The sequence below is a fragment of the Caretta caretta genome, chromosome 2 (genome assembly GCF_965140235.1).
Source record: "Caretta caretta isolate rCarCar2 chromosome 2, rCarCar1.hap1, whole genome shotgun sequence".
Taxonomy (NCBI): Eukaryota; Metazoa; Chordata; order Testudines; family Cheloniidae; genus Caretta; species Caretta caretta.
Window position 1 is genome coordinate 10,503,225 of NC_134207.1, and position 21,049 is coordinate 10,524,273.

Sequence of the window (21,049 nt, forward strand, 5' to 3'; positions counted from 1 at the left end):
AGCAGATCGAGGGACGTGATCATTCCCCTCTATTTGACACTGGTGAGGCCTCATCTGGAGTATTGTGTCCAGTTTTGGGCCCCACAGTACAAGAAGGATGTGGAAAAATTGGAAAGAGTCCAGCGGATGGCAACAAAAATGATTAGGGGACTGGAACACATGAGTTATGAGGAGAGGCTGAGGGAACTGGGGATGTTTAGTCTACGGAAGAGAAGAATGAGGGGGGATTTGATAGCTGCTTTCAACTACCTGAAAGGGGGTTCCAAAGAGGATGGCTCTAGACTGTTCTCAGTGGTAGCAGATGACAGAACAAGGAGTAATGGTCTCAAGTTGCAGTGGGGGAGATTTAGGTTGGATATTACGAAAAACTTTTTCACGAGGAGGGTGGTGAAACACTGGAATGCGTTACCTAGGGAGGTGGTGGAATCTCCTTCTTTAGAAGTTTTTTAAGGTCAGGCTTGACAAAGCCCTGGCTGGGATGATTTAACTGGGGATCGGTCCTGCTTTGAGCAGGGGGTTGGACTAGATGACCTCCTGAGGTCCCTTCCAACCCTGATATTCTATGACTCTATGTATGAAAATCTGTACCCTCAACGACACTTACAGGCAGCATATCTGTAGTGATCATGGCGCACAACAACTCTGTTAGTTTTTCCTCACGTTGTGTGTTGCATTTTCTTGACCTGCCAGAAACAAACGCGGTTAGCATTGTTTGATTTTTGCCTTCTTTTTCACATGAAACAGAGCGATGTTTCGTCATCAAATGGTGCAGCATTGCTCTGGTGCTGTTTGCATACCTCAGCTCTGTATGACACACTGTACATTTAATGGCGTCTTCTGCTATTTTTGTGAAGTAATTCCAGGCATAACTCCTTTTTGATGGCTCCGTCTTCACTAGACAGAACAGCAGTCACCAAAAATCGTGATAACTTACTAGACGCTACCACAGTGTGACGGGGGGACGGGCAGGGGACCGGACACAGACAGGGGTAAGGACGCGGGCCGGGGCCAGGAGCAGTCACAGAGGTTTTCCAGTGGCCCCAAGCGAGCTCTCAGCCTCCCCCCTGCCCTGGCTGGGGCCATGGCGGGGCGGAGGCGGCTGAGAGCAGCGAGCACGGGCACGGGCTTGTCCCGAAGACAAGGGGCTGGAGACTCGTGTCCCCATGGTAACGCCCTTGAAAGCTCTCTGAAGCAGGGACTTTGCTTTGTGTCTGTACAACACCGGGCACGGGGAGGGGGGGGGGTGTCCGGGTCTGTTTACGGGGGCTCGGGACACAAACGACAGCCACCCCTGGAACAACCCCTCAGCCTCAGCCGCCGGCTCCAGCCAAACCACCAGGTAACCCAGCAGCCTCGGCGTCCCCCCGCCCACCTCTCTCAGCCCCTGGGAGGGCTCTCACACCTCCTCCCCTCCCCCCGCCTTGCCGGTAGCCTCGTTCTCAGGAGCAACGGAGACCGCGAAAGAGTCGGGGCCGGCAGGCGCATGCGCCGTTTTGCCGCTCTCCTGGGCCGGGCGAGGCTCTGGGCTGCCGTTGGCGTCAGTTCCGCTCCTCCCCCATTTCTGTGAGCCGGGCTGGAGGAGGAGGCGGAGTCGGTTCCTGCTGGGGCTGTGAGTGTCCGCGACCCGCGTCGCGTTACCCGCCCCCTCCCTCCCGCCTAAGAAGCAGCCGCCCTCTCCCTCCCCATCCCGGGCGGGGGGATTTGAATTGACGCCCGGTCCCGCGGCGGAGCCTGCGCTGTGAGTGTGGACGGGACTGGTCGAGGGTGTGTGCGCCCGGGTGGGCTTCTGCTGGGGGCGCCAAGCGGCAGCTGCCCTCCGCTCATACCTAGGGAGTCCTGTCCCCCGAGATGCCCCCCAGCTGGGGCCTCCACCCTTTTCCTTGGGCTCCCCCTCCTCGGCGCCCTGTCCCCCGGGATTCCCCCTAACCGGGCCCCTGCCCTTTTCCTTGGGCCCCCTTTCCTTGGTGCACGGTCCCCTGGATCTCCCCCCCCCAACTGGGTTCTTTGCCCTTTTCCTGTTGCCCCCCCTTCCTTGGTGCCCTGTCCCATGCTCCCTTCTGCCCTTTTCCTGGTGCTCTCCCTTTCTCAGCGCCCTGTCCCCTGCCAGCTGTGATCCCTGCCCTTTCCCTGGTGCCCCCCACCCTTGGTGCCCTGTTCCCTGGGGTCGCTCCTAACCAGAACCCCTGCCCTTTCTTGGGTGCCCTCCTTCTCCCAACTTAAGCAGCCTGCCTTTTCCCTGGTGCCCTCCTCCCCAGGTGCCTGGGCCCTGCCATTTCCTGCACTGTACCCCTCTTCCCATTGCTCCTTCTTGCACTGCCCTCAGTTGCTTCCTGTTGGACTTCCATCATCCCCCACTCCTCCCACCATAGTTTCCCTGGACAGCAGTGGTTCTGGTCCCCTGGGGTTTATCTGTTAGAGCGTTGTACAGTGGGAACAGCCTTTTCAGACAGCTGTAGTCCCTCCTGAATCTGAGCCACTGTGAAAAAGTGAAATTGGGTGGTCTATTTTGTTGCCCAAGCTGAAGGCAAATGTGGCAAGTAAAGAGCATAAAGGGTGAAAACTAAACTACAGATGTAAACATTTCCCTGCCTGAATAACTCAAGGAAACCCCGCCCAGCTTGGCAGTTGTTTCAAACTTAGTTTGAGTACTGGTTTGTAGAATAAATAAACAAATCATCTTTACCTACACCACTTGTACTTTTGAGCTGCATGTCGGTATCGGTTATTAGCTTGCCCTGGCCCCCCTTCTAAAAATTCACAGGTGGATGGCAACTTCTGCTTGGTTTGAATTTAAAGCTCAGCAAGAATGGGGGGTGTCAATGTTAGACAGTTCAGCTGAGAGAGAAGTTGAAGTGTTTATGTAAAAAGGAAAAAGTAATAAGTTGTCTTGCCCACCTAACAAAATGTATAAACTATCATAAAGGTCAAATGGCTCCTGCGTCTAAATCGCTGCTGTTCTGCACCTTGTGGAACCATTTATCACTGTGCAAAGTAGGTGTAAAATTCTGTCATTCTGATTTGGAAATGTTTTACACCCACTTTGCACAGTGATAAATGGTTCCACAAGAAGAAAAGGAGTACTTGTGGCACCTTAGAGACTAACCAATTTATTTGAGCATAAGCTTTTGTGAGCCAGAGCTCACTTCATCGGATGCATACTGTGGAAACTGCAGAAGACATTATATACACAGAGACCATGAAACAATACCTACTCCCACCCCACTCTCCTGCTGGTAATAGCCCATCCAAAATGACCACTCTCTTTACAATGTGTATGATAATCAAGGTGGGCCATTTCCAGCACAAATCCAGGTTTTCTCACCCCCCACCTTGATTATCATACACATTGTAAAGAGAGTGGTCACTTTGGATGGGCTATTACCAGCAGGAGAGTGAGTTTGTGTGTGAGGTCTCCCAACGCTCCTGGTAATCCACCTCTACGAGGGGATTAGCTCCGAGCACTGGGAGTGTGGCTCCCAGCGCTCAGAGCCTGTCTACGCTAGTGCTTTAAAGTGCTCAGGCTTGCTGCACTCGGGGGTGGTTTTTCACACCCCTGAGCCAGCAAGTTAGAGAACTATAAAATGTAAGTGTAGACAAGCCCTTAGTTGTCAAGCAAGGAATACTATACCAGGGTCTTTGGCATGGTCTACACTAGGAAATTAGATTTATACAACTGTCTCTCAGGGGTATGAAAAAGCCACACCCCTGAACGATGAGGTTAAATCAACCGAAACCACCACTGTAGACGGTGCTAGGTCCGTGGGAAAATTTTCCCATCAACCTAATTACTGCCTCTCGGGAAGGTGGATTATCTACATGGATGGTAGAAGCCCTCCCCGTCGACTCACTGAAGTACTACAGTGGCACAGGTGTAGTGTTTTAAGTGCAGACAAGCCCTTAAAACTCTGCTCTGAATGGGGTAAACTGTGATAAGGGACAGTATTAGTGCTGTCCAGTAACAGTTAACATAAACTGACCTCATAATGATATTTAACAGGGAGCCAGTATAACTTTCTCAAAATAGAATCACAGGGTTGGAAGGGACCTCAGGAGGTCATCTAGTCTAACCCCCTGCTCAAAGCAGGACCAATCCCCCATAGTTGCCTTAGATCCCTAAATGGCCCCCTCAAGGATTGAACTCACAACCCTGGGTTTAGCAGGCCAGTACTCAAACCACTGAGCTTTCCCTCCCCTCTAATAATTTGCTTGAGTACATAAACTTAACATTTGGGTGTTTTATTAGGTAATAATACAAAGATTTTTTTTTTCTTGAGCGTATGTTGTGGTTGCAGCCCCAGGTCCTACCTGGATTTGGAATAAGAAAGAATAGCCATATTAGGTCAGACCAATGGTCCATCTAGCCCAGTATGTTGTCTTCAACAGTACTGGAACTTCATGGAGAGTGTACAGAACAGGGCAAATTTGGAGAGCTCCATCCCTGTCTTTCCCTGCTGGCTTCTGGCAGTTAGAAGTTTAGGGTTGCTGTGAGCATCTGGTTGTATTTCTGACCACCTTGGCTAATAGCCATTGATGGACCTATCCTCCATGAACTTACCTAGTTCTTTTCTGAACCCAGTTAAACTTCTGGCCATCACATCACCCCATGGCAATGAGTTCCACAGGTTAATTGTGCATAGTATGAAAAAGTACTTTCTTTTGTTTGAATTAAATCTGCTGCCTATTAATTTAATGGGGGTGACCCCTGCTTTTTGTATTATAGGAAAGGGTAAATGACACTTCTCTATTCACTTTTTCAACACCATTCATGATTTTTATAGACCTCTAGGTCATATCATATATAATGATTGAAAATAATTGCTGTGGGCGCTACTTCATTCTCTGACATAATCTGTGAGCATGAGTCTCCCCTCCACTTGCCCCCTTTCCAAGTTTTTAGGGCATGAACTTGTGAGGTGCTTCAGATCATCATCCCCTCTTGTGGGTGCTTAGTATTTGTCAGGAGATGCTGAGCACCTTTCAGGATCAAGAATTGAGTTTAGTAGTGACCAAGTTAAATTCCCTTCCCCCCTGCAAAACAAAGAAACAAACCCAGAGTGTTGCAGAAGTAACTAGATTAAAGTTAGAAGGCAGTAATTTTCCACTTTTTCACCCGAATGAATTTTTAGGATAACATAACTGTAGTCTCTAAAGGCATAGCTCTCTAAACAATGTTATTGTTTATAAGATCTGTTGACTGGAAATTTTGTAATCTGTATGATAAATTTCAGGATTAGGCTTCAAAGTGAGAGTGGCAGAGTGTCTCTGAGTCAATGTGAAGCGATGGAAATGGCTACAAATATGGTTGAGAGCTCTTTTGGTTTAGAATATCACCAGGTTCAATCATCATTGGGATTCGTGGGCTTTTATTGTCCAATTTTTAAGTTCTCAGTCATTCTGAGAACTTGTGCACTGTACAGCTGCAGTGAGGTATGCATATATTCCAGGCCAAGTGTCATAGACAATTGTGATATCAGACCTAACTCCATCAATCATCACCCTTACTGTACAGCAAACGTTCATGCAACGACCTCATTGGTTGTCTGAGGGAGACTGCACATATGGTGGATTACTTGGCCTAACTGCTACCCTTGTGTCACAGCATGGGCTTTCAGTAGTTGAATAAAATATCAAAGCTAAAACGTAACGTTTGAGTTCTAGAATAGTCTTTGTCATGTACTTGGGTTCTCCTGCACAATGTTACAGTAGTGCACAACTTTTTAATTGTTCTATACATACATGATCGGTGCCTCTTTTTGCTTTTCTTTGGCACTTGTAAGCTCTTTAGGCCAGGCCTGTGTCTTTGTATGTGTTTCAATAGTACTTAGCCCAAGGGAGCTCTAATCCTGGTGGGGGAAAGTAATATGAATATAAAATCAGTATTTCTCTTTAATTATTGCAGTGTTTCAACATGTCTTAAGGATACAGTTACACAAATTAGATATTAACAATGTTATGTAGGATTTGCTTTGTAAATAAATTTAAGGGGCATTTTAGCCCTCATAGCTCCAAAAAAGAAGGTCTTTTATTTAAACTTTATGAATTCTTGAATGGTTATTTTCTTCCTTCTCTGGTTTTCATCACCTTCTATCTTGCCTCTTAATTTCTACATTGCCTTGCTTTATTTGTGAGCTCTCCAAGTCTCGTTTTTTATATTACGTTTTTTAAAACAGTGCAATGGCTGCACCAGCATGTCAAAGATTACCCCTTTTGTGTGTTCAGTTTATTTTTGGCAATAGACAGCATAAGTTTGCTGCAGAATTAGTAGAAAGAGGAAAGTAAAGCAGAGTATGGTCCCTCCTACAGTGGTGGTTTAATTTGTAGTGATGTGGAGATAAAACAGCAGTATCTGGAATGACTTTGAGAGAGTTTGTAACATACATATGTGATCTGGAAGTGTTCAGCATTAAAGTTTGTATTGGAGTCAGCCAGCACTGAGATAACAGAAAATGTGTGTGGCATAAAATAGGGACAGAAAGAAATAAAATTATGTCAGATATCGAGTATTATTAGGGTTAGAGTTTGCAGCATTAAACTATTTTGCAGGGATTAGTATCTTTACCATTTCAAATTACGTTGGAATGAAACTTGTAAAGGAGGTGCTCAGTCAGGATACCAACTTTTTTTTTATTGCCCTAGGTTAATTTATCTTGCTTTTACCTACATTGAAATGTCTAAACTCTAATTATATCTTGTTGTATAATAAACGGTAAGATTTTTTCTTTGGAAAGAAGGTTGACAGTACTGGATATGATTCTGGATATGATTCTTTTTCAAACCCCATTTGTAATACATGACAGATCCTTTACCCTTTTTTCCTTTACCTTTGTCCCTTTCTCTACAGTTCTTTCATTTATTTCCTTAGAAATATAAAACACTAATGGCAGGATGGGGGAATGCAAAACGTGTTTAGGTAGCACCATTCTTTTGCAGCAGATACAGCATTTTAGGAAAATCTGCTTTTAGAAATATTTCTGTATGTATTTTTGTCATTCTTGAAGTTGAGTTAAAAATTTGTTTAATATTGTCCATATCTGACCTCTACTAACTTCTTTCCAGTCTTTGCTCCCTCAAACAACTAGCATGGTAGCTTATGGAATGGAAAACGGTTTTGAATAATGCATGTAATTGTTGCCAGTGGCAGTACTTCCATAGATAACACTTATTAATTTAGGCCCAGAGCCTGCAATCATTAATGCAAATGCCTTGTTTTATGTGAGTAATCTCTGTGTAGTCAATGGAACTACTCATATGCTTAATGTCAAGCATGTGCATAAGTGTTTGCAAGATTAGGCTCTAAATTAAACATAACCCATTAAGGGATAACAAACCAGGCAAGTGAGGTATAGGAAGGACAAGGATAGCAACGATAGGTTGTACTTTAACCTCGTCTTATTTATGGATTTTTATTTCTGAATGGGGGTTTTAGCTCTGCTTTCTGTGACAAAGGGTTTTAGGGTTGAGACCGCAGGGTGCAGACTCGTTAGGTGTCTGCACCCTGACTTTTTTTTCCAAGTGCCATCCACTCCTCTGAAAATAATTAATATTTTTTCTTTTTATTAGACTATAATTGATGCATAATGAGCGTTCCTGACTACATGCAGTGTGCTGAGGACCATCAAACTCTCCTGGTTGTGGTCCAGCCAGTTGGGATTGTCCCCGAAGAAAACTTTTTTAGGATCTACAAACGAATTTCAACCGTGAGTCAGATTAATGTTCGTGACTCCCAGCGTGTGCTATATATCCGCTATAGACATCACTACCCTCCGGAAAACAATGAATGGGGGGATTTTCAGACACATCGGAAGGTTGTGGGGCTCATAATCATAACAGACTGTTCCTCTGCAAAGGATTGGCCCCAAACTTTTGAAAAATTCCACCTTCAGAAGGAAATATATGGTTCTACACTCTATGATTCCCGATTGTTTGTCTTTGGGCTTCAAGGAGAAGTTGCAGAGCAGCCCCGCACAGATGTGGCATTTTACCCTAGTTACGATGAGTGTGAAACTGTGGAGAAGAGAATAGAAGATTTTATTGAATCTCTCTTCATTGTACTGGAATCCAAACGTCTTGACAGGGCCACTGATAAATCTGGTGACAAGATCCCACTTCTGTGTGTCCCTTTTGAAAAAAAGGACTTTGTAGGTCTGGATACTGATAGTAGGTAAGTAGCTTATTTACAACCTAACAGGGCTTGAAAAATTTACCTGATGCTAGCTCAAGGACTAAGCCTATTCGTCCGCATAAAGAAATGCCTGTGGCACCAGTAACACCGCTTCCTCAAGGCTCTATCTTCTGTAATGTAAGGGAACTTACTTTATTTACTAGTGGACTATATTTAATTTTCTTACCTTGTTAATTAACTTTCTATTCATATTTTTAAATTTAATTTGTAGGGCTCGTCAAATAGTTTATTAAAAAAGTAATTGAATAGGTTTGACAGATTCTACCTCTAGTTATTTTTGCTGAATGGAATTTGACTAGCTATAGAACTGGATGAATATTATAAATTAATGTATTAAATTGATCAATAAACTGGAGTAAAATTAATTTTACATATTTTGCTGTGTACTATCTTACTAACCCTATTTACTACATTCCTTGCTTTTGTCTTATATCTTCCTGTCCTTACTGTCTTCCCTCCACTTCTTTTGCATTCGTATAATAAAACTATGGTCTATCTTTGTGAATTGTCTTCAGTATTTGTTTCCTCCTTCTCTTTCCCTCCTCTCATTTCTTTCTCTTTCTTACTTTGTGTTCTTTCCCTATTCTCATATTTTCTCACTATTCCTTTCTTCTTCCACCCCAACCCTGAAACCTTTCTCTATACTTTACGTTTCGAACATCCCATCAATATTTCCCAGCCATCTCTATCCATGCCTTCCAGCCATAGGGTTTGAAAGTTTTACCAGACACCTGTTAGCTAGAGAAATAAACCAGCTAGCCAGAGACAGGTGTGAAAGAGCTTGGGTGTTTCACTGTTCAGGGGCAAAACCCAAATGAGATGCTAACCCCCACTCCTTCCAGCTGCTGGGGAAGGAGAGAGTGCTGAAACTCTTAACAGGGTACTTTAGCTGTTTAGGGACTCTGTCGGTTACATCAACATTGTGCAGTTAGGGGTCTGATTAAATTTGTAGGCCACCACTAAATCTACTCTGGTGTACATGCTACAGGTTGCTACCTAGGGGGTGTGTGTCTCTGCTGCTTAGTTACTCTGCATCTCCCTCAACTTTCTGGCTGGTCCTAGAAGGGTTTAACTGTCTCATACTGAATGTGATTTGTCATGGTCAATATTGTCATGTAACTCAATTCTTCATACTGTGTACAGGTAGTAAAGTTCTGTAAAGTAGACAAACCCATGTAGGCGATGCATTACTCAGCTGTAGACTGTCCACTAGCCAAATGGGAATCATTGTTTAAAGCTGTACATTGCAACTTATCTTTTTTTTTTTTAAACTATAGGGAAAGATTTTTTTTCTTTTTTCATTTTTGAGGGTATGCACGTGTGATGGTAGAGATTGAGTTTAAATGATGAAAGACCAGACTAACTTTATTTGGATGGTGGAACAAACCATGAGACACTCTTCAGTACTTCCAGCTACTACAAACTGATGAAAGGTGGGAGGCAAAGATGGCCTCTTTACAGTGGTTGGGGTTTCTCTTCCCCCAAGTTAGAACTCCTTTTCTCCACTCTCATCTCTTTCTGTGGAGACAATGAGGTGTTCTAGCTTCATATAGTTTATATACTGTTAACTGCTGCTAGGGCCTGAATATTGCCCTGGCTTGATGCAAATGACTGCATTAGAATATCACCAAATATTGCACAGAGGGATTTGATGCCTCAGTGCACCTCTGATCGTTTGGTTACAGATTGTTGTTTAATCTGTGGGAAGTATATCTTTCCCTGCAACTCTCAAATTTGCAATTACAGTTGATAAGCCCTCACAGACGCCAACTCATCTGAAGGCTAGAGATATACCCCATATCAAATGAGCCGGGTTAGTATGTCCATGTAGAAAATATCTCAACTGAAATTAGTGAGTTACACATCACCAAGATGAAACACGCCAGGGTAATTTTTGGTCATACCATAATACCTATGTATGTTCAACTGAGAGAATATTTTAAACCCCTCAATTCAATTAGAAAAGGAGTACTTGTGGCACCTTAGAGACTAACCAATTTATTTGAGCATGAGCTTTCGTGAGCTACAGCTCACTTCATCAGATGCATACTGTGGAAACTGCAGAAGACATATACACAGAGACCATGAAACAATACCTCCTCTCACCCCACTCTCCTGCTGGTAATAGCTTATCTAAAGTGATCATCAAGTTGGGCCATTTCCAGCACAAATCCAGGTTTTCTCACCCTCCGCCCCCCCCTCCCCCAACTCACTCTCCTGCTGGTAATAGCCCATCCAAAGTGACCACTCTCTTTAAAATGTGTATGATAATCAATTAATATCCTTTCAGGCTAGCGCACTTCCCGTCAAAGACTGTGCGTTATAAGCTTGGACCACATTAACCTGCTGACTAGGAATAGATGGCTAGGATCAGTGCAGTCATGTTTCACTCACATTCATTATCAAGAAGTAATATTCGCTGCTGAGGTGGATGATTATTGTAACCGAACTGGCTGCCTAAATGCAGCTCTTACAAACTAGGGCAAGAGTCATTTCATGCTTTGTAGTCCAGAGACACTAGATGCTGTTGAGAGGAAGGCAGAGTTGAGATCTGTTTCTTCTAGCAGCTTACTTGTGTACCTGGTAGATGATACTGTTTCCCAAGTTCTATACTGAGAGTGGTGATATCAAGGGAACATTACAAGTAGGCTTGGCAGAATTGGATTTTTTTAAAAAAATAATTTCAGTGGATAAAATATGTTCTAAAATAAAGGGCTAAAAACTATCAATTTAAAATCTTCATAGTTGGGAAATTGTGGGGGAGTCAAATTATTTGACAGACATTGAGATTCAGAAAATTAGCTTTATAGTTGTTAAAATACAAATTGTCAACATCATGTCAAAATATACAAAGTAAATATCCTTAAGTCATACTCTGATATTTCTCAAGCAGCCTTTTTTTTAGTTTGCCTATTTATAAATTTAGATGATCATTGATGGAAATATTTTTTCATAGGTTTGTGTGTATGGTAAAATCGATGTTTAGTGACATTTACTGATAACAATCTAATCCTTCTAAGCCTAATTACAGTATTTGTGTTGGAGAATTAGCTTAAATGGTAAAATGCTTGCTTAGCAGATGAGAAATAGGAAGCGGTGTGTAGTACTCTGATTGTTTTCAAGTCCTTGTATGAGACCATTTCTGTTGAAGTCATTCCCTCCTTGACCATTTCAGCCACCGCTGTTTGATAACTTTTTCTAGGTTTCCCTCGTTTTCAATTTAAAAAAAAAAAAAAAAAGCTAGTGTTTCTAGTCTGTTGGGCCCAGATTATTTTAATGTTTGTTATTCACATCAACTCAGTGCGGGCACTTACATTGTTGACTTTGAACTAAAATCTACTTAACATGGGTCTTGCTCTCTCATCACCCAATATCCTATATAGATGTATTGCTTTTCTAATGTTAACATATAGTAGGTGGGATTTGTTAAACTGTGTGAAATCTGAGTACATGTATATGTGCCTATTTAATTTTTTTCTGTTCTTGTATATTTCTAATTTTTGTTTTGTTCCTTTCTTTCTTTTTCTTTTTTTTCCTCTCATACTGCCCTGTGAGTTTGTTGTTGGGTCTGAAAAGGTAGGCTGTGATAGATTATATTTAAAATTAGTTAGCTTTCATGTGCTGCCTTTCCATTCTGTCTTCATTACATAGTTGAGTGTTGCTTGTGTATGTTTTTCCAGTACAACTAAGAATTACCGCTGGACCGTTATTATCATGAGTTCACTTCTTTTAGCATATGGCAATTCTATTTGATGGCAGTGCTGGAATTTTTTTTTTGTAGAATACACACAATTTGCTGAGATGGCTGCTGACCTCTGGAAACTGCTTTATTTTGTAAACTTCAAAGCCATGAAGCTACTGCCTGTGTTTGTTTTCAAAATTCAAAAGTTCTGTCAGTGATGGAAATTAAATGCTGTAGCTGGATTTTTAAAGGCTCAATAATGTTATGAACAGTGATATTTGTTGTTATGCATGCTAACCGGAATTGGGAATTGATTGAATTTGGTGGGAATTTTTTTTTTGGCAGCATTTTGCATGAAAACTTTGCCAATTCATTTTGCATGGTTTTTGAATCTTCAGGTTTGTTTTCTGATGTTCTGAAGAATCAGAAATTCCTCCAAACTTTTGCTAAATGGTTTGTGGTGAAATTTACTTCTAGTTTGAAATTTAATGATTCAACACTTTTGCCCATTCTGAATTTTGCACATAATTATGGCAGTCACCTTGGGCAATTTTAGCTGGAGAAATAGTGAAGTAGGGGAGGAACAGAGCAATGCGTATAAAGTCAAATGCATGGCTGCAATATATATGCACCAGATGTACATGAGATCAGGTGGGGATGGAAGTGGCCAGGACTCTGCCTTCTGGTTTTATCACCAGAAGTGGCACAGAAGTATGTATTGTGTCCTGCACATGCAAGTTGATGAGGTGCTTGACGTTAAACCAGAAATGTGGACACCCAGAATAAGGTAAGCAAGTTTGATGAAGGCACTATAGTGACTGTTAGTGTTAACTGTTTTAGTGTGTAGCAGACAAGCATTCTGTTTTCCACTGGCACTCCACAGTGCTCCCAAAACCATACTGATTCTTACTTCTTAAGAGGATTTTGTTTCTTAAAAACATAAGAGCTACTGCATAAAGATGGAACTATATTTGAAAGCACATTGTAAGCCAGCCTTGCAGTAGTCAACCACATGTAACTCTAGTGTGTGGGGAACCTTCAAAGATTCAGGTTTGGAATGGTTATGTGAAGCTGTGGGGTATCGCATAAGACCATGTAGTCCTGTAAGTGACAACACCCTTTATGATTTGGGATAGGATTAGTGGACTTGCTACCACTGGCCAGTATTTTTGGTGGATGGGGTGCTTTTTCATCTGGTGTTTTCAGCAGTCACTGTCCATCAAAAATCTTGGATTGCATTATGGGGGAAAAGGAAGAGCAAGCAAGTACAGTGGCTCTCTACTCATGCCACTCCCTCTGAGAGAAAGTAGAAAACGACTTCTGACCCCTGTCACTATGTGGGAATTGGCTTAGACCACAGGGAACCAGAACACTGGTGACTCATGATTAACCAACCAATGCATCTCTTCTTCCCCCCACCCCGAAAGAAAAAAAAGAAAAGTATAACCTCCTTATTATATTGTAAGATTTTGCACTAATTTCTTCATTTCAGGCCCCATAGCATCACTAGCTGGGACAAATAATTTATTTCATGATTTATTTACACTGGAGGAAATCACCAAAAAAGTGATTTTTATTTTTTAGCAATAAATATAGTATTATACATTTGATTACAGACTAGCATTTTTTCAGTCTAGTTCTGAATTAATGTTTTTACTGACCCTTTTTGTAGCTGGGTGACTTTAAAAATAAAACCAAACAAAAACCTCAAGCATCTGATGAATTAAGTTTTATCTGTGTGTTGAGGGTGGATTTTGTTTACATGAATGTTCACCTTTTCACTTGGCAGAGACATTTGTGTAGTATTCAAGCACAAGTTGGAAAAACTGCACATTGTTGTAACCACTATAAAAATTGTTCACTTGGATAACTTAGTTCTTCATAAACAACAATGAATTATAAAGTTATTTAAAAATGGGTGTTTTTAATGGAGATGTCAGTTATTTTATATGAGCAGCATTTATTGATACCTGGGCTTTGCTGCAGAAAATGAATGTATTTACGTGTTGAATATATAAAACCACATGTCCCCAATGTAAATAATTTCCTAACGCAGTATATCTTGGGGAGGGAGTGTGAACCAGTTGATAGGGCGCTGCACTGGGACTCTGCAGACCTGGTTCTACTCCTGCTGCTGTCAATGACTGGCTGGGTGACTTTGGGCAACTAACGTCACCTCTCTGCTTCAATTTCTCACTCTGTAAATTGGGGGTAATGATACTTCTTTTGTAAAGAACTTTGAGATATATTCATGAGAAGTGATATTTAAGAGCTAAATATCAATCTGGAAAATATTAGTTATTGTGACTGTCTTCTGATCTTTGGGGTCTAGTACATTTATTTAAAATACATTTTTTGGCAGCATTTATTATTTTAAAGGCAGAACTAATATAGCTGTACACTGAGTGAATCACTTGCTCTTTATTTAATTTCATGTATAATCTTTGAAATCAAAGAACAAATGAGCAAATGGTAATGTCCAATGGAGCAAAATTTTATTATTTTTTTTGCATCAGACTTATAAAACAAGTGAAAATGAGTCTGCTTAGCATAGTCCAGACAGCAGTAACTAGAAGCAACTTACTTTACGTTTTCTTTTTTCATTAAACTATGCATTGCAATTAGCTGCATTTTTTATTTCTACTTTGTGTCTTAAAATTCATACATCTTTATTTTTAAACCATTCCTGCTAAAGTATTGATTGCTAGCACTTTGCTTTAAACTGAGAATTTGCATCTTTTGTGAAGCGTAGCTTTAATATAATTCTCTGTTAAAAGATATTTTGTCTATCCTTCAAATTCAGCAAAAGTTTGGATTCCTGGCTGTAACACCAACATTTGAAAAGCAACTATTGTCGAATTATTGGTCATGACAGCTTGATATATTGGTTAATATGGGAGAGAAGTACTCGGATGAAAATGAATTAAAAAGTAAACTTTCTAATTAAGAAAAACTACAGATCATCATTTGAAAGAAAAAGTAATGCCAAGTGTCCTTCATTCTAAGGCATGTGTTATTGAGGTAGAGATAGGTTGGAGATATTACAAACAAAACTAAAATAGCAATGATTAGATAGTCTTACGTTTTTATTCCAAAAATATGGGTACTAGCAAAATTCTTCTAATCTCTCCTCTCCTCTGCTCTCAGTCCCAATTATAATTTGTTTATATCACAGCAGACAATACTAAATATTAGAATGAGACATATTTCCACAGAATCTGAAAAATTCTGAACCTGTGCTGAAATCTGGTTAAAACTTGACATAGTCTTGCACCTCATAGTGAGAGGCAGCCTTAGCTTTCACTCAAAAATTTCTTCCTGTTTCCTTTTGTTTCAGCCATCTTTATAAAGTATACATTTAATGGAAATTTAAAAAGGGTAATGCAAGTGCTGCAGTTTCCTTGACAGCTGTGGGACAAAATGGGTAAGGTCCTTGGATTCAGTCCCACTACTTGTCCCTCTCATCACCCCAGTCATGGATCCGATGTGATGTGTATGAGGGGCTTTTAAGAAGATTGGATAGTGGGGAGAGGTCATTTCCAGTCTTTCTGGATGGGCAGTAGCAACAGAAGGCATATTTTCTTATCTCACTGTGTGATGTCCTCTGCTGCTACTTCTGCGACAGTAATATTAGCTTTGGTTGGTTACCTGTCTGGTTCTCCCATAGACATCTCTGCCACTTTCTTCCATATTACCCCTTAAAGTCCATTTCTTCCCAGATACTTGCTAAAAATGGCAACATTCTGATGGTTAGGTTAAGGGGCTGTCCTTTATGTGCAATTGTCAAGGTTCCTTCCCCACTCTGAACTCTAGGGTACTGATATGGGGACCTGCATGAAAGACCCCCTAAGCTTATTCTTACCAGCTTAGGTTTAACACTGCCACTACCAAAGTGTTACACAAAGAACAGGGGAAATGCCCACTTGGAAATGTCTCTCCTCCCCCCCTCCCCCCCCAAATATCCCTCCAAGCACTACACCCCCTTTCCTGGGGAAGGCTTGATGATAAAATTCCTCACCAATTTGCATAGGTGAACACAGACCCAAACCCTTGGATCTTAAGAACAATGAAAAGCAATCGGGTTCTAAAAAGAAGAATTTTAATTAAAGAAAAAGTAAAAGAATCACCTCTGTAAAATCAGGATGGTAAATACCTTACAGGGTAATCAGATTCAAAACACGGAGAATCCCTCTAGGCAAAACCTTAAGTTACAAAAAGATACAAAAACAGGAATATACATTCCATTCAGCACAACTTATTTTATCAGCCATTTAAACGAAACCGAATCTAACGCATATCTAACTAGATTACTTACTGACTTTTTACAGGAGTTCTGACCTGCATTCCTGCTCTGGTCCCGGGAAAAGCATCACACAGACAGAGAACCCTTTGTCCCGTGTCCGCCCCCCCCCCCCCCCCCCAAGCGAGGTTATCTTAGCTTAGGTGCTAGCGAGGTTATCTTAGCTTCTTAACCCTTTACAGGTGAAAGGGTTTTTCTTCTGGCCAGGAGGACTTTAAAGGTGTTTACCCTTTATATTTATGACAGCAATGTATATATATTTTTTTAAAGTATAGCAATATACATATTTTGATCCCCTCTCCCCCAACACTCAAGTTTTCCTTAGGGCAAAAAAAAAAAGTTATTTCCATTTGTTTATCATTGCCCTAGCCACTTAGCTTGCATATCTTGTTCCACTCCCCCTTCTCATTTATTTGTCACTTTAGATTGCATGCTCATTGTGGCAAGAAGACTGTTTGTGTAGTGCCTAGCGAAGTGGCACCCTGTACCTGATTAGGGGTTTCTGGGCGCTACTGCACTAGAAAAAATGATTACATTTCACTGTTTCAGCTGCTGCACCCAGCTACTGTTGCAGGGTTTGAGGCCTCTACCTACAGAAAAGGTCAGGATTAGAAAAATGTAATGTGAATACATTTTACTTTAATAAAATAATAAAAAAAAAAGTCAGTTCATGGGTTTAGATGTTAAGTTCTGTTTTTTAAAATGTTGTCATGAATTGAATTTAGTCACAACAAATGCAATTGCTGCTGTTAGAGGCATCAATCTCTGCTATTATCATGTTTCCACAGAATTTTACTTTGAGTTTTCCCATTTTTTCGTAAGGAGGTGTACCAGTTCATATGAAATGCTCTGTAAATTTTCCTGAGGTCCCTATTACACTCTTTCAAATTCTTTAGGGCAGTGGTTCTCAAACTTTTTTTTTCCTGCGGACCACTTGAAAATTGCTGAGGGTCTTGGTGGACAACTTAATGATCTTTCCAAATGTTGTTTGTACTGTTAGGTAACTATTGTATAGCACTTTGCATAAAAGCGCTATATAAAAAAACCTTAATTTATTTTTCTACAAATAAAAGTGCACAACTCATATTTTTAATATCCGTAGTCTTACCTTTCTAATGTGATTGATGTGTCCTCTTGCTGGGGCTGGGGAGGAATGAAGGGGGTCTCCCCCGCAGCTGCAGACCTGGAGCTGGGGAAGGTTGCCTTTTTCTCTGGCTGCCGCAGCCCTGCACATCCCAAATTTCCCCCCCAACTCCTCTTCTCACCCCACTGCCTCCTGTTGCCTCTTATCTCAAGGCCACTACCTCACCTTACATGTGAGTCTCCTCCAGAGTCAAGGCACCTAATTAGTGAAGCCACACCTGTGTGGCTCCACTAATTAGGTGGGTGGCCCTTCATTCTCTCATGTGCGGCTGTCCAAGCATGCACCTTAGAGGGAACTATCCCCAGAGCACCTGAATGGAGCTTGCGGACCACAGTTTGAGAATCTCTGCTTTAGGGTTAGTCCATATATACTCTGTAAATCTTAGCTGAAATTTATAGGATTCCTTCTAACTTAAATTGGATTCTGAAATGAAAACTTTGTTACTGTTTAATTTTTAGATGGTAAGGTTGGATTATTTATATGAAAGGAGATGCCACAAGTACTCCTTTTCTTTTTGCAAATACAGACTAACACGGCTGTTACTCTGAAACCTGTTAACTGAACTTGGGGTTGATGGTTATTTCTTTTAGTTGTTAAGTAAAAGAGTGGTCTTCAGGGAAGAGAAGGCCAGACCTACAAATCAGATGTCTTTTGGGAAACATTTATATGGATCATCAAAGATTTCATAGTGCTGTATAAACATTAATTATTTCAACATGCCTATATGGTAGGTAAATGGTGTTATCCCTGTTTAATAGTTCAAAATACTCAGCCTCTCTACCTCAGTAACTTGCCCAAGTTCTCACAGCATGTCAGTGGCAGATCTGGGATTATTATTCAGGAGTTCCATTTTTGTACTCATCCGTGCTGCCTCTCAGTGATCCAGAAAGTAGTGAATCTAACTAGAGAATAAGCAACCCTGGATTTACTACTTACTCATTGATAGGAAGGGACTGAGAATATGAATAGTGGTTACAAGATGCTTGAATTAAAAATAATAAAGAATAACAGCCTTGGATTTTAAGAAAACAAATGTATGCATATTAAGAAAGATAATGGAGGAGGTGGCAATATAGAATGGGAAAATATATTAAATCCATCAGTGTGGAAGAAAATTGGAGCACTATGAAGGATATGACAAAGATTAACGGGTCTGAAAAATGGAAAGTATCAGGAACAGCTGATGAGCTTTCAAGAAAGGCTGTTCACAGATCAGAAAGTGTAAAATAAATCTCTGCTGGCACTGAACATGGAGAAGTGGGAGGCATCCAAAAAAAAAGCTGCTCTGCAGGGTAGATAAAAATCAATGATTTTTTTAAATTAAAAAAAAATCAATTTTTTTAATAAAATGCTTTTTGAGGAAAAACTTATTTAAGATGTATCTTAATTAAAACTATTATAGCTCAAAGATATTTCATTGTGGATTATTAATTCTAATTCTACAGTATGAGAATAGATTTATGTAATGTTTAAGAAAAGTTTTGTAAATGAGTCCCAACAGTTCATGGATTAGGGATCAAATTTTATGGGGTTCCAGGGGCTTCTGTATAGATTATGAAGGTTAATCTTTCTATCCACCCAACGGAACTCAGTGCTCAGTCTAGAAGATACCATCAGAGATGCTTAGCTTTGCAGTTCTCAGACTGTGGATTATCTCCCCAGAGATAACATGCTTGTTAACAGCAAAAATGTTTTTAAATAAATATGTAGAGGTGAGAAATAACAGACTTCAACCCTGTTTTCCCTCTGCAAATTTGTGTACACAAAGTCAATCCCTTACCTCTCTAAAAGTGCAAAGTTTTAAAAAGTTCAGTGAATAGAAGATTGTTGAGGGCGAAATAGATCTGGACAAAGAGAAGAAGTCTGGAAATGTGAGAAGGGAGGGACAGGCAATAGAAACAAAAGTGAAACTGTTTGAGCAGCATATTCCAGAAGTCTTGAAGTCTTTCTGAGTGTAGCCTTCACTGATTTGAGATCTACCATACCATTCTCTCACTAGAAGGGAAAACCTATCATGGCAGCAGGCTGTAAAAGAGTCCCAGTTTGGGAATAAGAACCAGTCAAGAAATATGTTTGCTGATGTTCTGAACAAAGTCACATGAATGAACTGGTGGAAGTCACTTAAGCACTTGGATTCAGAGACTGTTGAAGTGATGATCTCACTTTTAACAGCAGTAGCTTCTTCTGCCAGTGTAGAAAGTTATTTTCTTCCTTTGGACTAATTCATTCCAAACTGAGAAATCGTTTAGGACCTGAAAAAGCAGGAAAGCTTGTTTTTCTTTTCCTGATGATGAACAAACAGGAAAATGAAGGTGAAGACAACTGAGTTTAGCTGCAGAAGCCAATATTTTAAGTTTCTCATGTTGACCTGGCTGACATAGTCGATTGAATTTGTGTTTTTTAAAAAAAAAAGTTAACTATTTTAGTTAAAAACAGTTTTAACAAAAACCTGATTTTAAAAAACTTGAACGTTTAACTAAATTCAAAAATTCATATGCTTGTTTTGTTAAAATATATGTTTGCTGCTGAAGAAAAAAATCCAGAATATATAACGTTGTTTTAGTTAAATAAAACAATTTAAATGTCTGTCTGGTGGTGATCTCCTCCTAATACAGCATGGCAAGAAAATCCTCCAAATGTTAATGATTAACCTGTTGAATTGGATATTGGGATATAGCTGTAAAACTCGTCTGAAAAGTTTTCAAAATAAGTCACTTAAAAATGTACAGTGTGTACCTTCTAAAAATGAAACCTCCACCTATCTGAGTTGTGAAGAAGATGTAGTTAAGATTATAACAGCCAACAAGAATGCACTTTTATGTAGAAATCCATGATTAAATCAAGTCTTCCTGACTAGTGATTTTAAATTAAGATTTAAATCTATTTGATTTAAACCAAATCCACCTTGCTGGTCAGTAAGACATGGTCATGGAAGAAGAGTAAAGACTTAAATAACTTGAAGAAATTTAACCTTGGAGAGAAGATACTAGAAACACTGAGAATTGTGTCTGAATAATATATTCATATTGGAAGAATCTCTAATGTTAGAGCACTAGGATTTGTGTGTACTTACAAATTTAATGTAGATGAGGGACAGTTTTATTCAATCTTTCAAATGAAAAAAAGCTTAATTATTGGTGGTGCAAATATTTTCAGTCTATAGAATACCTAGGTGTGTGCTTGAAGGCAGAGCAGAATGTGTGGAGATTTGCTGAGGGGCTCTGAGGGTATGTCTACGCAGCAACTAGACACCTGTGGCTGGTCAGTGCCAATCAACTCAGGCTCACGGTTCTTGGGCTCTAAGGCTGTTTGTTTGAAGTGTAGACTTCAGGGCTTGGGCTGGAGCCCAAGCTCTGGGAAACCTCGCACCTCGTAGGGTCTTAGAGCCTGGGCTCCAGCCTAAGCCTGCAAGTCTACACTGCAGTAAAACAGTCCTGCAGCCCAAGCCTCGTGAGTCAGAGTCTGCTGGCACAGGCCGGCCACGGGTTTTTATTGCAGTGTAGACGTACCTTGAGAGGAGAAGTCTCTTCTTGGAAAGTGAATGATTTGTCTCCTGTCTTGAAGCATGAGGAGTCTCATGGGGGAAGTATATATTTGTTACTTTGCATCTGTTCCATTCACCAACTTCTTTCTGAGAAGTTCTGGTTAAGGAAGGCTAGCATCAATACCAAGAATCCATTATCCAGATTAGTTACTTTTCTTGTAGCTGACTGTATTGAAGCATATATTTAGTTTAAAATT

At 40.7% G+C, this 21,049-nt stretch overlaps 1 protein-coding gene across 3 annotated transcripts in view; it reads left to right on the top strand.

Annotated features, from left to right (window-relative positions):
* The first annotated feature begins 1,322 nt into the window (after positions 1–1,322).
* Positions 1,323–21,049, top strand: part of TRAPPC9 (trafficking protein particle complex subunit 9) — an 811,376-nt gene continuing 791,649 nt past the window's right edge. Inside the window, exons 1-2 of one of the 3 annotated variants that reach the window (XM_075124917.1) lie at positions 1,323–1,339; positions 7,561–8,161. In XM_075124917.1, the coding sequence (XP_074981018.1) occupies positions 7,578–8,161 (584 nt within the window). In that variant the 5' untranslated portion in view covers positions 1,323–1,339; positions 7,561–7,577. The other 2 variants (XM_048841736.2, XM_048841734.2) reach the window with 2 other exon arrangements.